The sequence below is a fragment of the Camelus bactrianus genome, chromosome 25, assembly GCF_048773025.1.
Source record: "Camelus bactrianus isolate YW-2024 breed Bactrian camel chromosome 25, ASM4877302v1, whole genome shotgun sequence".
NCBI classification, from domain to species: Eukaryota; Metazoa; Chordata; class Mammalia; order Artiodactyla; family Camelidae; genus Camelus; species Camelus bactrianus.
In genome coordinates this window covers 7,112,879-7,126,967 of record NC_133563.1, presented here as the reverse complement: position 1 = coordinate 7,126,967, position 14,089 = coordinate 7,112,879, and the positions used below count along the sequence as shown (strand labels likewise).

General features: G+C 40.8%; 1 protein-coding gene across 2 annotated transcripts in view; it reads left to right on the top strand.

The window, feature by feature from the left end:
* The window catches only part of NIPAL2 (NIPA like domain containing 2), a 72,426-nt gene extending 58,549 nt beyond the window's left edge, over nucleotides 1-13,877 (top strand). For both annotated transcript variants that reach the window (XM_074352991.1, XM_074352990.1), the window contains 5 exons: nucleotides 3,107-3,242; nucleotides 5,197-5,285; nucleotides 9,672-9,735; nucleotides 10,837-10,931; nucleotides 12,231-13,877. In XM_074352991.1, coding sequence (XP_074209092.1) covers nucleotides 3,107-3,242; nucleotides 5,197-5,285; nucleotides 9,672-9,735; nucleotides 10,837-10,931; nucleotides 12,231-12,343 — 497 coding nt within the window. In that variant the 3' untranslated portion in view covers nucleotides 12,344-13,877. The remainder of the gene's footprint in view (nucleotides 1-3,106; nucleotides 3,243-5,196; nucleotides 5,286-9,671; nucleotides 9,736-10,836; nucleotides 10,932-12,230) is intronic.
* The last annotated feature ends 212 nt before the right edge of the window (nucleotides 13,878-14,089 follow it).

Here is a 14,089-nt window from a genome sequence, read left to right as displayed (position 1 = left end):
TTTATTCTTTGAGGAAGTACTGGGAATTGAACCCAGGACCTCATGCATGCTAAGTATGAGCTATACCCTCCCCCACAACCTCCCTTCTTAAAGGCATCTGAACACTCACAGCAGAATCCTTTCAGTTGATTAGGAAGCTAGGAAAGCTAGGGTTCCTTCTCTGTGCTTACTTAGCACACTCGGATTGCCACAGCCAGATTAATAAATAAAATATTTATGGCTCTAATAAGGAGACATTGAGGGCCACTTGGGAAACTTCGGAAGGAGCAATTGGTGAAGAACTAGGAATATACTGCGAGGGCTGAATTTTCAACACGGGTCAGCATAAGGTTAGGCAAAAACAGTACAGTATATTTGTCTACTGCCAAGAATTAAGAAAACAGAGAAAGATACCAAGAAAATATAAAATATTTCAGTATAAAATATAAAGATCCATGTAATTGAGCACTGTAACATGGTATGTTGGGAGTGTGTCTGGTCCTTTGCAGAAGACAGTTTGCCAGTAGATTTCAGAAGAATGGTGGCTGTCAACACAGTAGTTGCCCTTTAGGTGATTTTTCTACAGAAATTGGCAGGATGATATACAAAGATTTATATTTAAGGATATTCATCACAGCTTCATTTTTGCTTTGGGGAGGGGGTAATTAGGTTTCTTTACATAATTTTAAATTAATTATTTTATTTTTTAGTGGCGGTCCTGGGGACTGAAACCAGGACCTTGTGCATGCTGAGCACTCACTCTACTGCTGAGCTAGACCCTCCCCCTCACAGCTTCATTTTTAATACCAAAAAATGGATGCAATCTAAATACATAAATTCACAGCAAGACATATTTTACAGCTGATAAAAATCATGCTTTAGAAGAATGCTTAACTGGCATAGAAAATACTTAATGGCAATGGAAAACAGGTTCCTAAGTAGTATATACTGTATGATTCACATGTTATGATATATTCATGCTTTGATAGAAAAATAACTAAGAAGAAATATTCTGAAGTGTTAAAAATGATTTGGGGATGAGTGTTGAGGTTACACGTGATTTTCTCTTTCCAGACTTTTCTGCATTTTCCAAATTTTCTTAAATGTACATGTATACTTTTATAGTTTAAAAAAAAGAGTTTAAAAGTTATTCATCATCCCAGTGCCTAGAGATAAGCACTGATAGTATCTTAATGTAGTTTCGTCAAGCCTTTTTTTTTTTTTGGGTGCATTTGTAAGTACTTTCTATTTATATATATAAATAGAATATATATATATATTAGAATGATACTGCATTACAATTTGGTATTTCCACCCATGCCCTCATCAACCACCTTCCCCCACCCTCAGAAAAAAACTTAGATGTACTTGACCAACGCCAGCCTAGAAATAACTTGCAGAGTTACCATAAATAGTGATTAATCAGATGGAGACTGTGTATGCTTTGAAAATATAATGATTAACTATAGCAACTGATAGTTCATTTAGAATTCTAGTTTTGTTCTTGTTTTGTATTTAAGTATAACTTCACATCAGATGGTGGTTGAATTAGGTGACCTATGTGATCCTGAGTTTCTGAGGCCAAAGGAACAGTGTGTTCAACTCCCTCTCTGTGACCAACCCCTTTTGGGAATCTGGCTGCCCAGACCACAAGCCCGTCACCACGCTGTGCTCTAACTTCAAGCCAACTGTTGAGGAGGAGGTCAAGGTCCCTCAGGAGCTAACCTTATAGACTTAAACCATCAAGTGACATACACGTCTATAAATATTTAAAACTTCTAGATCAGCTAAAAATATGACTATTTTCTTAATCCGTAGAAAATATGTAAAAGGATCAGATCAAAAACCATTTAAGGTGAAGGGGGCCCAGCTGTAAGGGCCTCTCTGCTCACAGTGGGAGGTTGTTGTTGGAATTATTTATCACCTGGTCTCCTCTGTTAATGCTGACTTTTAACAGAAAGAAAATGCCTGATTGGGAAGTGTGCCCTGGTACCCTTAAAGGATATTTTCAGTTTTGGGAAAGGGAGATTAGAGAAGGCTTTTCTAGTTGGCCAGCACCTGCTATCTTAAACATAATCTTTATACATACATGTATATGTATATATACACACATACACACAAAATACCTTTTTAAAAGCTAAAACGAATAAAGCTCAGAAATACTATGCCCGGGTAGGTCAACAGCAACAAAGGTGTATTTCTTCCCATTGCCTTTGACTTACAGTTATTTGATTTCATGTAAAAATTGTTTTTTAACTTTCTGTAGGTTTCAGCTAAATTATAGAATCATATGCAACAGTAATCTCAAGGGACCTAAGACAAAAAGAAAACACTCTCTTCTTCCTACAGAAACAAGGTGTTTCCAGAAAACGCTTCATTGCTTTCATGTTGACATAACCTTATCAAGTCACTTTTTCCTCACTGCTGTTTGGAACCAATGAAAAATTTCTTCTCATAGGGAAAGGTTCCTCTTTAGCATAGAAAGAAAATGGACATTGCTTATGTAAATCTGAGATTTAAGGTTCACTCTGAGAAAAGAATACTCAGCTCTGTCCTGCTTCCTATTAATGTCTTTGTCAAAAAAAAAATTTTTTTTAATGAAGCTCCTAGGTGTTTACTAACAACAGGGCTCATATGTTTACTTAGTATAACCCTTAGTAAACTCAAGGGGTGAGTCGCTTTTCACTTTCCAGTCTTCTCATCTATTTGGCTTTCAACTTCTTCAGTAGAGTTTAATAGTTATTTTCCCATTAATGTCACACGGGCAATCTGCCTTTTCTTGTCTCCTCCCTTCATTGTTTTCTCCTTTCCCATCGACTAGTAATTGTAACCTCTGCCGCATCCTTTCAACAGTAAGGGATGGAAAATAAGCATCTTGCTCCCAAGATTATCAGAAGCACCCAGTCGCACAGCAGATCTTTAACTGATTTAAGCAAACGGAAAGCCCAGCGCCACCGGGCCGCCGCTGCTCGGCCAGTGTCACGTCTTACCCTCCACCTCTCCCGGCAGTCTTCGTTCTTAAAGCATCGTAGGGGTATCTGCTACTCTACCGTGTAAAGTTAAGACCTTTATTTGTAGTTCTGTCTCAAATATGTATTCTATTTGTGTGTTATGTTTTCTTTTTCAGCCTCATTGACTGTGATTTCAGTAAAAGCTGTCTCAGGCATGATCACTTTTTCTGTGACGGATAAAACGCAACTAACTTATCCCATCTTCTATATCATGTTTATCATCATGATCGCATCTTGTGTTTTCCAAGTCAAGTAAGTTAGCTCCTATGTACTCCCTACTCTTTCAACATTCCCGTGCTTCCCTGAGCATTCATCTTTCTTGGCTTCAGATGACAATTAAAATTAGATGCAACTGATTTCTAAAGGTGAGGGGTCTACAGCTTATCCTCAGCCCATATGCCTCGCTTTATCCTTCACATCCAATAATAAGTTTTTGCTAATCATTGCCTTCACATTTTGTGAGTTCTGAAGTGTGGCCATAATCCAGCCAAGCGCACTTTGATACTTTCCTGATGCTCTTCTGCTTGTAATTAATATCCATCGTACACAGGTTGTCATTAGCAATAAATCACAGGGGCAGGTCCACATCCAGGATTTCATTCTAAATATAGGAAATACATGAACCCTTCACCTTCATTTCTTAGCTCATGCTCATTAATTGCCCAGAGATGGACAAAACCAGACGTTTGGCCGGGAGGGAAATCCTTTCCCCAAAACTTTGCATCTTTCGCCAGAATTTTCTTTGTCCCCATGGGATTGCAAAATGATTGTTTTATGTTTCTCTTGGGGCCTAACAGTGGTGACATGGACCACTTTTAATTTCTCTTTTTCTCTCCCCTCCTCCCCCCATCTGCTCCAGTCACTTCCCGTCCATTTCACATTGTGGTTTTGCCTTTGCCTGTTAGGTTCTCCGGAGTCCACAGAAAGTTTTCCGTTTACCCCTAAATTCTGTGCCAAAAGCACCATCCCAGTGCCAGCCAGGAAATCAGAGCCCAAACTCTGGAAGAGAGTGGTTCCTTCCTTAGATGCTGGAAGTAAAGTCTAATTGTTATGGGTTGAATATGGACCCTGTTACAAGGAGTGTGTTACTGGAGAAACCCAATGTTCTGTCACTGTTTCATTTGTTGTAAACAAACTTTCATTTGTTCATAAGACCACTTGTGTTTCTAATACTTGAATCTTACTGTTTTGTTTCATCTCTCTCTCTCCTTCTGAATTAATCAGTACTGCTATAAGATCTTTTGGAATTTAGTGATTAGCATCATTATCTTTAAACTATGCTTCATGAATTTAAAAGCCAGATACAGTTGAAGGCAAACCACATTTCCATCACCCTTGTTTCAGTCCTTGAACCTGTCAGAATGATATGAAGACACCAGAACTATGGAATGGTGGTTCTCAGCCCCGTCTGCCCATTACACTTACATGACCTGAGGATGTTTGTACATATATGTATACATGCACATATATACTAGCACGCAAGTCCACATGCGTATGTTTGTATACACACAGCCACACGTGTGCGCACACACACACACACACAGGCGAACCTGGGCTCTACACACACATTTTTTTTCCCAATTACTCTGGAATAGGACCCAAGCCATAGTGCTTTTGTAAGTGCCCAGGTGATGTCAGCGCAATGCACTGCTTCAGGAGAGGTCTGGTCCCTGACAGGGCAGCACAGCGCCGCTGTGGGAACCTGAGCCAGGCTGGCGGCCGGAGTGGGAAGCTGAGCTCCCACATGTGCTCTGCAGCTGGAGTGCTGAGCATTGTTTTTGAAACATTAAACATTCCTCTACTTCTCCATCTTCTTTCTTGGCACGTGGCATGTCGGTGGATAGCTATACCATTCCCCAGATATGATATTTAACAGATTCTAGAGTCTATCCTCATGAATCAGCCCCAGTGTGATACTGGTCCAGCAGCTTGAATCGCTTCCAACTCAAACTTCTGTGGCCTCGGAATATGATTAATTGCTTTTCATTGTTACTGTTGTTGGTTTAAACAGACCGTAAAACCTGACATCTGATCTCATACATCAGATGCATATAAGCTATGACTGCTGATTGGAAATGCCCTTTTACTGCACTTCCTTTCCCTTTGTAGTTGTAGCTAAAGAACATGCATTTCTTGATGTTATTGTTAACTTACTGCTGAGCGTCTCTCTTAAAGACAGACCTTCAGTAAGTGCCTTCTGCTCTAGGCTCCTGAATCAAGCCACGAAACTCTACAACACCGCGGCGGTGGTGCCGGTGAACCATGTTTTCTTCACAACCAGTGCCATCATCGCAGGTGAGTTCTGGCCCTCTACACTTAGGTGAGTTCACCCACACAACAGGCATGAGTGAAGTTTCTCCTAGAGTAACAAGAAAAGTCCAGGCATCTTTAGGTGATAAGGAACTGTGTAGCCCACTCCATATCAGACACCACAGCGTGCCTGAATTTCCTCCATAACACTTCCTGGGACAGGTTATTCTACTTGATGTGAATGACCCTCAGTGCTCTCTGCCCCTGGAGACAGCTCAGTTGCATTTTGCATCACTCTAATGATTTGGAGAGCTCTAATTATTAGAAAGTATTTCCTTCTGTTAGAGCTGAAATGAGCCTCCCTGTGAATTCAAGATGCTTATCTTAGTTCTGCTTTCTGGAGTCTTCTGCTTGCCAGCCCTTCTGTAATCAAAGCAGCTGAAGGGTCCTCTTGTGTCCTGTGTCTGGGCCGAGCATCCCCAGTTCCATTAACTCTTCCCTCCCTGTCCCTCGCCACCTGGTTCAGCAAGTGGGTCCAAAACTGAAGCCAGTGTTCCAGGGAAGGCCAGACAGATAACAGAAACCGCTACCTTTGCTCTTCTGGTCTCTATTTTTCTACTACAGCAGTTCTTTCCTTTTTATGAATAATGTTTAAAATACGTCAGACACAATGTTGTTTAAAACATATAAATTTGAAACTTGTCCAAACCAAACTACAGTCGATTCAGGGACATCACTCCTATGTTTGGTACTGGTATGCCGCAGATCGCTGGCTTACTGGATGTATTTTACTACCCTGTGATATGGGGACTTCATTTCCCAATGCAAAGTTTATGCACTTTGGAGGTAATTAGGGATAGCTGTTGCCTAGTGGACACATCTATTTTATTTCATGGCAAACAATGTGACTGCCAGTGGGCAATTTTTAAAGTAATTAATGCATCTTCTGTTTCTCTTTAAAATTAAGTTTTACTTTTGGGAAAGATTATATCCCAAGACATCTAATTTTGGGGTTTTTTTTAGCATTTTATGGAAGTAACAAAAGATTGTACATCTGTGTGCTCTAGACTTAGTGGAAAAGAAAGAGCAAGGCAAAAACCAGTTATAGGTTTGACCTACAGAGTAAGAGTTAAGGTCACTGTGCTGAAGACGTGTAAATCATGTAGTTCCCCTGGAAAAAGGGTTTTGTAGGAGGCCCAACAGGGCTGATCTGAGTACTTAGCACATCAATTAAGTGATGAGCCAGGGAGGTTGGGACTTTCTGGGAGTGGTAACAGCTCATCTGGTGGTACTGCTGTGTTCAACAGACGTGAAGCTTCCTGACTTACTTCTCTTTGCCCCCATCAAAAAGTATAGCTTAAAATTAAAATGAGATACCGTATTTTGCCTGCTAAATTAGTAAAGCTTTTGTTTTGTTCTTTTGGTTGCAATAACCAGTGCTGACAAGGCCAAAGTGTTGTGGGCACTCTTGTGGAGCTGGGTACCGTGGCACTATACTTTTGAACTGAGTTTCACAGTTGTTATCAAGAGCCTTAAAAATGTTTCTACTCTTTGATCCTACAACTCGAAAACAAACAAATAGCCAAATTAAAAATGGGCAAAGGACTTAAGACATTTCTCCAAAGATGTACAAATGGCCAGCCAACAAGCACATGAAAAGATCTCGGCACCACTCATCATTAGGGAGCTGCAAATCAAAACCACAAGAAGATACCACTTCACACTCACCAGGATGACTGCGAGCAAAAGGGAAAAAAACAAGAAGATAACAGGTATATGAAGAAATTGGAACAGTTGCACACCATTAGTGGGAATGCAAAATGCTGTAGCCACTATGGGAAATACTATGGCAGTTCCTCAAAAAATTAAGCATAGAATTAACATGTGATTCAGCAATTCTGCTTCCAGGTATATGTCCAAAAGAACTGAATAAGGACTCAAACAGATTTTGTACACCTAGCTTCATAGCAGCATTATTCACAAGAGCCAAATGGCAGAAGCAACCTTAATCAATAGATGAATGGAGAAAGAAAATGTAGTGTACACATACAATGGAATATTATTTGGCCATCAAAAGCAAGGAAAGTTTGATACACACTAACATGATGAACCACAAGGACGTGCTAAGTGAAACAAGCCAGTTGCAAAAGGACAAACCCTGCATAACTCCACTTACATGAGGTATCCAGAGTGGTCACACTTACAGAAGTGGAAAGTAGAATGGTGAATGCCAGGGGCTGGGTGAGGAGATTTATTTAAAGAGTACAGTACAGTTTTACAAGATAAAAAGGTTCTGAAGATTGGTTGCACAATAATGTGAATACACCCGGCCCTCTATAACCATGGTCCTGCATCTGCAGATACAGCCAGCAGTGGACAGAAAATACCTCCCCCCTCAAAATTCCAGAAATTCCAAAAAGCAGAAATTTAATTTACCACATGATGGCAACTATTCACATAGCATTTACATTGTATTAGGTATTATAATCTACAGGTGATGTGAAGTATTCCGGGAGGATGTGCGTAGGTTATATTACACCATTTTATATGAGGAACCTGAGTATCTCAGATTGTGGTACCATGGAGGGTCCTGCACCCAGATCCCGCAGATACCGAGTGATGACTGTATACTTAACAAAGCTGAACTGTACACTTTAAAGTGTTTAGGGTGGTAAATTTTATGTGTATTTTACTACAATTCAAAAAAATGTTCTTACTCTGTATAACAGAAATTCCACTTCAAGTGAAAAATCCTAAAATACTGAGAAAAATATTTACAGAGAACCTTACTGATACTTTACTAAAGCAAAAAAAATTTTTGAAACAATTTAAAATGCCATTAGAGAAATGAATATTATAGGGCACTAGCCTAGAATAACGTGAAAACATTAAAATGACTACAAGGAAGTGTGTAGTAACATGGAAAAATGCTTCAGAAATGTTGATTCATTCAACAAATATTCATTAGAATGAGACATGGCTTGATCCAGTAAGAAGTTTATTCTCTAGATGGGATGGGCTTCAGACTGAGAAAGCTTCTGCCTAGTTCACCATGGTATCTGCAGCACCTAAGCAGCGCTGGCACTTAGGACTTGTCGACAGGGTAGCGAGGCTGACATCGCACTTACAAAAATTTGATTCCAGGTAAGAGATGAGTAAGTGTTATCTTTAAATTAAAACCGTATGAAGGAAACTAATTCAAAAAGGTACGCCAGTGTTCACAGCAGCATTATTCACAACAGCCAAGCTATGGAAGCAACCTAAATGTCCATCAACAGATGACTGGATAAAGAAGTTGTGGTGTATATATACAATGGAATATTACTCAGCCATAAAAAGGAATAAAATAATGCCATTTGCAGCAACACTGATGGACCTGAGATTGTCATATTAAGTAAGCCAGAAAGGGAAAGAAAAATACCATATGATATCACTCATGTGGAGTCTACACAAATGAACTTATTTACAAAACAGAAATAGACTCATAGACATAGAAAGCAAACTTAACAGTTACCAGGGAGGAAAGGGTGTAGGAAGGGATAAATTGGGAGTTCAAGATTTGCAGATACAATCTACTTTATGTAAAATAGATAAACAACAAGGTGCTACTGTATAGCATAGGGAACTATATTTATTTAATACTTTGTAACAGCCTTTAATAAAAAGGAATATATACATATATATATAAAAAATCTGTGCAACTGAATCACTGTGCTGTACACCAGAAATCAACAACATTGTAAATTGACTAAACTTCAATAAAAAAACAAACTCTATGAAGGCTTTGGGACCATAGACCAAGAAGAAATCATTGAGACCAACAAGGAGAGAAGAAAAGCTCCTCAGAGTAAATGACACCTCCATGTTTTCCTCCACCCAAAGCAGAAGGCCAGAAGAAGGTGATGGAGAGGGCGCTGACGATGACGTCGGTCGCTACAGCATCCTCCAGTGCCTGAGTGAGCATGTGGCCAGACCCACAGGCCACAGGGCATTGCCAAGACTGACGGCATGAGCAGCAGCGAGCCTGAGGTGTAAGTGCAATGTGAGAAGCCCAGACGCTCAGGCCAGGCTTACTGACCCCTGGCTTAAAATGTGGGTGAGAAATGTCACTGGAGCTTTATTTTCTTGCATGTTCCAGCGGGACAGATCTTGGACTGGATAAGAAATTTCTATTGGCGAAAGTCTGTCAGTGGTGGTGCTTTTATAATAATGATACTGACGTTGTATAAAGTCTACAAATCTATGTTCTTTTGGAATCACTGAAAATGTAAGTATGGCATGCAAATATTTTTAAACTAAACTACTGGATATGCATTTTAAGGGTAACTATACTTAGAAAAAAAAATATATTAACATAATTTGAAAACCAGTGCATAGCTATTGTAAATACTCTTACCCTAAAATTAATTTTATCTTCTGTTCCTATTATAGGTATCATATTTTATCAGGAATTCCTTGGTGCAGCTTTTCTCACTGTATTTATATATCTTTTTGGGTGAGTAAATGTCTCAGAGGTAAAGTATGTGAAATCCTATTACTTTTATGTGGGATTTTTGGCATTATACCTGAGGCATGGAAAATTGGAAAATAATATAAGAAACATCAGTTTCCTGAGTTCCTAAAAGAAACATATTTTTCAACTTAACACCCTACCCAGGGCTCAATGTCCTTGACTTTGTGATTTAAGTATCTCTCTTAAGAGGGCTCTGAAACATTGGGGATTTTCAGTTCCAGCCAAAGTCAAGGTAAACCCACTCACTGGCCCTTGTAGCAACTCCACCTCTTCGTACTCCATCAGACCTACCCCACCCTTGCGAACCCCTAGGTTAGGGAACCACAGACACCTCTAGGATCACTGAGAATACAAGGCCAAGACTGGAGCAGATCACTGCCTGTGGACCTAATAACATAAGATTGGTCCCTCTCTTGTGTCTGGGTGCCTAGAGATTTGAGGGGCAGTTGCTGCTGGCATTCTTGTAAACAGAGAGCAGAGCTTGGACAGAATATCGCTAACGTATTGGCTTTTCCGTTGGCCCCAGCTGGCACTCCATTACTGCTTAGCTGCTGCTTCGTGTGGTATTCTGCATGACCATTGCTGTGCAAACTTGAGGCCAGACTATTTTCAACATAAAAACCCATCTATCTTGAAAATTCAATTTCATAAGATTTTTGGGTGAGGCTAAACTTCTTGGGGTCTGGAAACTATGACTGTTCTCATGGCCAAGGACAACGAAATTTCTTAGAAAATTAAAGCATAAATTATTTTTTGCTCGTGTTGCATGCCAGTAATGGGTCTGGGCATGCATGGATAGAAAATGAGACCTAGCATCTACCCAAAGGGTTTAGAGCCCAAATTAGCCTCCAGATGGTAAAAACCTGGGGCAGAGATTTATTGGAAGCTGCCCAGGTTGTGGTTCTGGGGACAAATATTATTGGCTGCAGTAATTAAGACAAGTTCTAGGCATCTTACCATGAGAAACAGGAAGGAAAAAAAAATGGTGGAATTTATGTCATCATGCAGAATATGGAGCTCAGTTATTTAATACCATGTGCTGTTTCAGTAATCTTGTGTTCTTTATTAACATTATTCTTACAGGTGTTTTCTGTCATTCCTTGGTGTATTTTTGGTCACAAGAAATCGAGAAAAGGAACATCTGCCACAGTCTTACATTGATTTTGGAAATGTTCCTGGTAAAGCTATACATTCCTTAATTTTATAACAGAAAATTTTATCCTTATAAATTAATTGTTGGTATGATGGGGGCTGTTAATATAAAACAAACCTTATTGTCAGAAATTGGACACTAATGATGAAACCAGAGGTGTAAATGTTAATAATCATTTGTCTGAATATCAGTTTTGCACAGAACACTGGGATGTAAAAGAACTGCCCCTGTTTTCTTGATTTGCATGATGTGGTAAATATCCTTCTTAGGTTTCCTTACACTGGAAGAGGGTAGGGGAAGGAGTGGGAATAGCTACCAGCAGCAGACCCCGGAGGGGACAGCTAAGGACAGAAGGCCAGGCTGCGGAGGGACAGCATTCCTTGGGAAGACAGCTGGCCTGTGCACTGGGGCCATGGGTGACGTCTGCAGTCACCCGCACGTAGAGCCTCCTCCCCTACCTCATTCATCCTGAGCATTTTCACACACATCATCTTCCCCGTTCTCCACTCTCTCCCAGAATGACCCGCTTCCGTCAGGTAGACAGCGGAAGCTGTGTCTTCACCTCCGCCCCTGCTCACCATGCCAGCAATCTCCGGCTTTGCTAGGGCTTTGGGGGGCCCCACAGGTTTCTAGACAAGGAGCAGTGATGTTCTCTCAGCGTCTGCCACTGCTCCATTAGGACCAAGCCTTTGAAGCAAAAACCATTAAAGCTTCATCCCAACAACTGAGAAAATATTGCCCTGTGAGTTCTGTGTTCTCCTCCCCACTTGAGCCGTCCTATCAGCCACAAGCACTCAGTGCAGGAACGGGCCTTCGCAGCAAGGGTGTGCGTTAGAGATGCCTTGTGTGGTCAGGCTTTCTTTGATAGGAAATTAAGTTGACTTATTTTTAACTCTATTTTTCATTTTATAAAGCACCACACGTAGGATCAGTAACATCTGTAGAAGCCACTATGAAAGACCTTCTCTGTTGTTACATGCACTAGAGTAAGCATGGAAAAGGAGACGGAGCGCTGGGGAGACAGGCCAGATGAGCGGGTGTTTCATGTTAATCTGCTGACTGCTCCGACCTGGTTTCCACGCCCAGCATGGCAAACCTGGGTGGGGAGACGGCTCAGCCACGTGGAAGCTTGATTACACACCAAGACACATGGAGTTCCACTGGCCTTTCTTCCCCAGCATTGATCTCTTCTACTTAGAGGGTGGCCACATAGTATAAAAAAGAGAGAGAGAGAATAAAAATATGGCCTAGATAGAGGAGAAATTATTAAGATTTATTCCACTGTAAGAGCACAGAAGATTTTTTGTGATTATTATCTCCACAGGGAAGCAAATGTTGGACAAAATACAACCAGATTCAAATGGCTTATCCTATGGAACTCTGCCTGATGGAAGTGACTCAGCAAAGAACCCAAGTGGAGAGAAGAAAGAGGTCTGAAGTGCCGAGGGGACGGCTGCTGGCCTGTTACTCAATACCACCTTTTAAAAAACGGCACATGTTAAGTCTGTGTCAGCAGCTATTTCATGCTGACATGTGCTAGCATTGTTGTCAGTCCTTCACCCCCTCCCCATACCTGTGCACGGTCAGGGCCTTCCTAAGCTTTGACAGTCTAATGTTTTCGTGGAATGTAATCTCAAGTGTTCCCCACACCTGGGACCTCTCCCTGGTGATCATCTAACGGGCTAGATCTTAATTGTAGAGCCTGGCTGCCCAAGCAGGAGTGTCACGCAAAAATGTGCGTTCACGATGCGGCTTCAGAACACATGGGCTGCTTTTCCCACACGGCTTGTGATGTCGGATGCTTCACTTTAAGGAGACACGTTAGCCCTACGACCTCACTCCTAAGCCAGAGGTTCAAGAGCATTCATCCTTCCTAAGACATCTTTTATGAACCTCCCCATAAAGCTTTCACCTTTCTGTTCCCAAATTACAATGGTGATTCGCCTTTTCTGAAAACTAGCCCCTATCATGAATGTCCTTTGAAAATTAAGAGTGTCTTTAAAATTAGAATTTATAACTGGCATTCTGCTGGGGTATACCAAAACCAGAGACTTGGCTAGTGGGCTTCTTTCAGCTTAAGAAAGGAAAAATTTAAGAACGGTAAAAAAAAAAAAAGGTAAATTTTTTGTCATAAAAATACATAATGGTGACGTTTTCTTCAGCTATGTGATCCTATTATACTTGAAACTCAAGAGAAATTTCATGTCCTGTGCCTTTATTTTGTTTAGGTCATATAATTTATCAGGTGGGTTTTTATGTTTTAACTTTGAACTTAAGTCTCAAAAATCATGTTGAAATTCTTAGTGATAGTTTCACTAACACACTGTTTCTTCCCTAAGTCATTACATCAAGCTTTGTAACAAAATTCTTCTAAGTAAAAGTACAGTTACGCTTAGAGAGCTGGGCTTCAGCCAGTTAAATCTGCAGATGCAGAACGTGGCCAGGTGGTCCAGCCCGAGTCCAGGGAGGGAGCCCAGGTCCTCCCGTACCCTGAATAGCTCTGCGGCAGCAGTCACGTGTCTGCTAAGCTGCACTTGGAGGTAGAGTTCATCAACATATCTGCATTATGAATAATCCCCTAATAGTTAAAATAGAAGAAAAGAGCTAGCCTTCATTGTAACCAACATCAAATAATCAGCCCCATCCACAGTGACATTCCAGAGCCCTCAGGCCACCTCTGACTTGCCAGTCCAGCGGTACTCCAGCTAGTGGGCTTGCATTTGTTTGGTTGTTTAATCCAGGGCTATTCAAACTGTCATCTTAACTGCTTCAGGTCTTTTAGCTTTGTTCTCTGTCATGACCTACCCCCCTGACCAGACCCACCAAACCGGGGCACAAAGGTGAGACTTGAATCCATCACCAGTGTATGAATAGTAACCTAGACCCCAGGTCTGGCTTTTGAACTCCTGGTAACAATCCCTGCCGTTGTGGAAAAGTGTCTCATTAATTCAAATAAAACAGTCATAATTTACAGCATGTTTTACTGAATTGGTCCAACATATTGGCACTGGAAGGCTGAGCTAAGAAATATGTCTGGTGTCTTTAACTACAGATTCCTGGTGACTCTTTAACACTGGTTTCAAAGATTTGGAAAATAACTAGGCAGAAGGGTTTTACTTGAAGTAGGACTACATTTAAAGCTACAGCACGTGGTTTTGTGCACTGTAGAATTTTGCAGACATA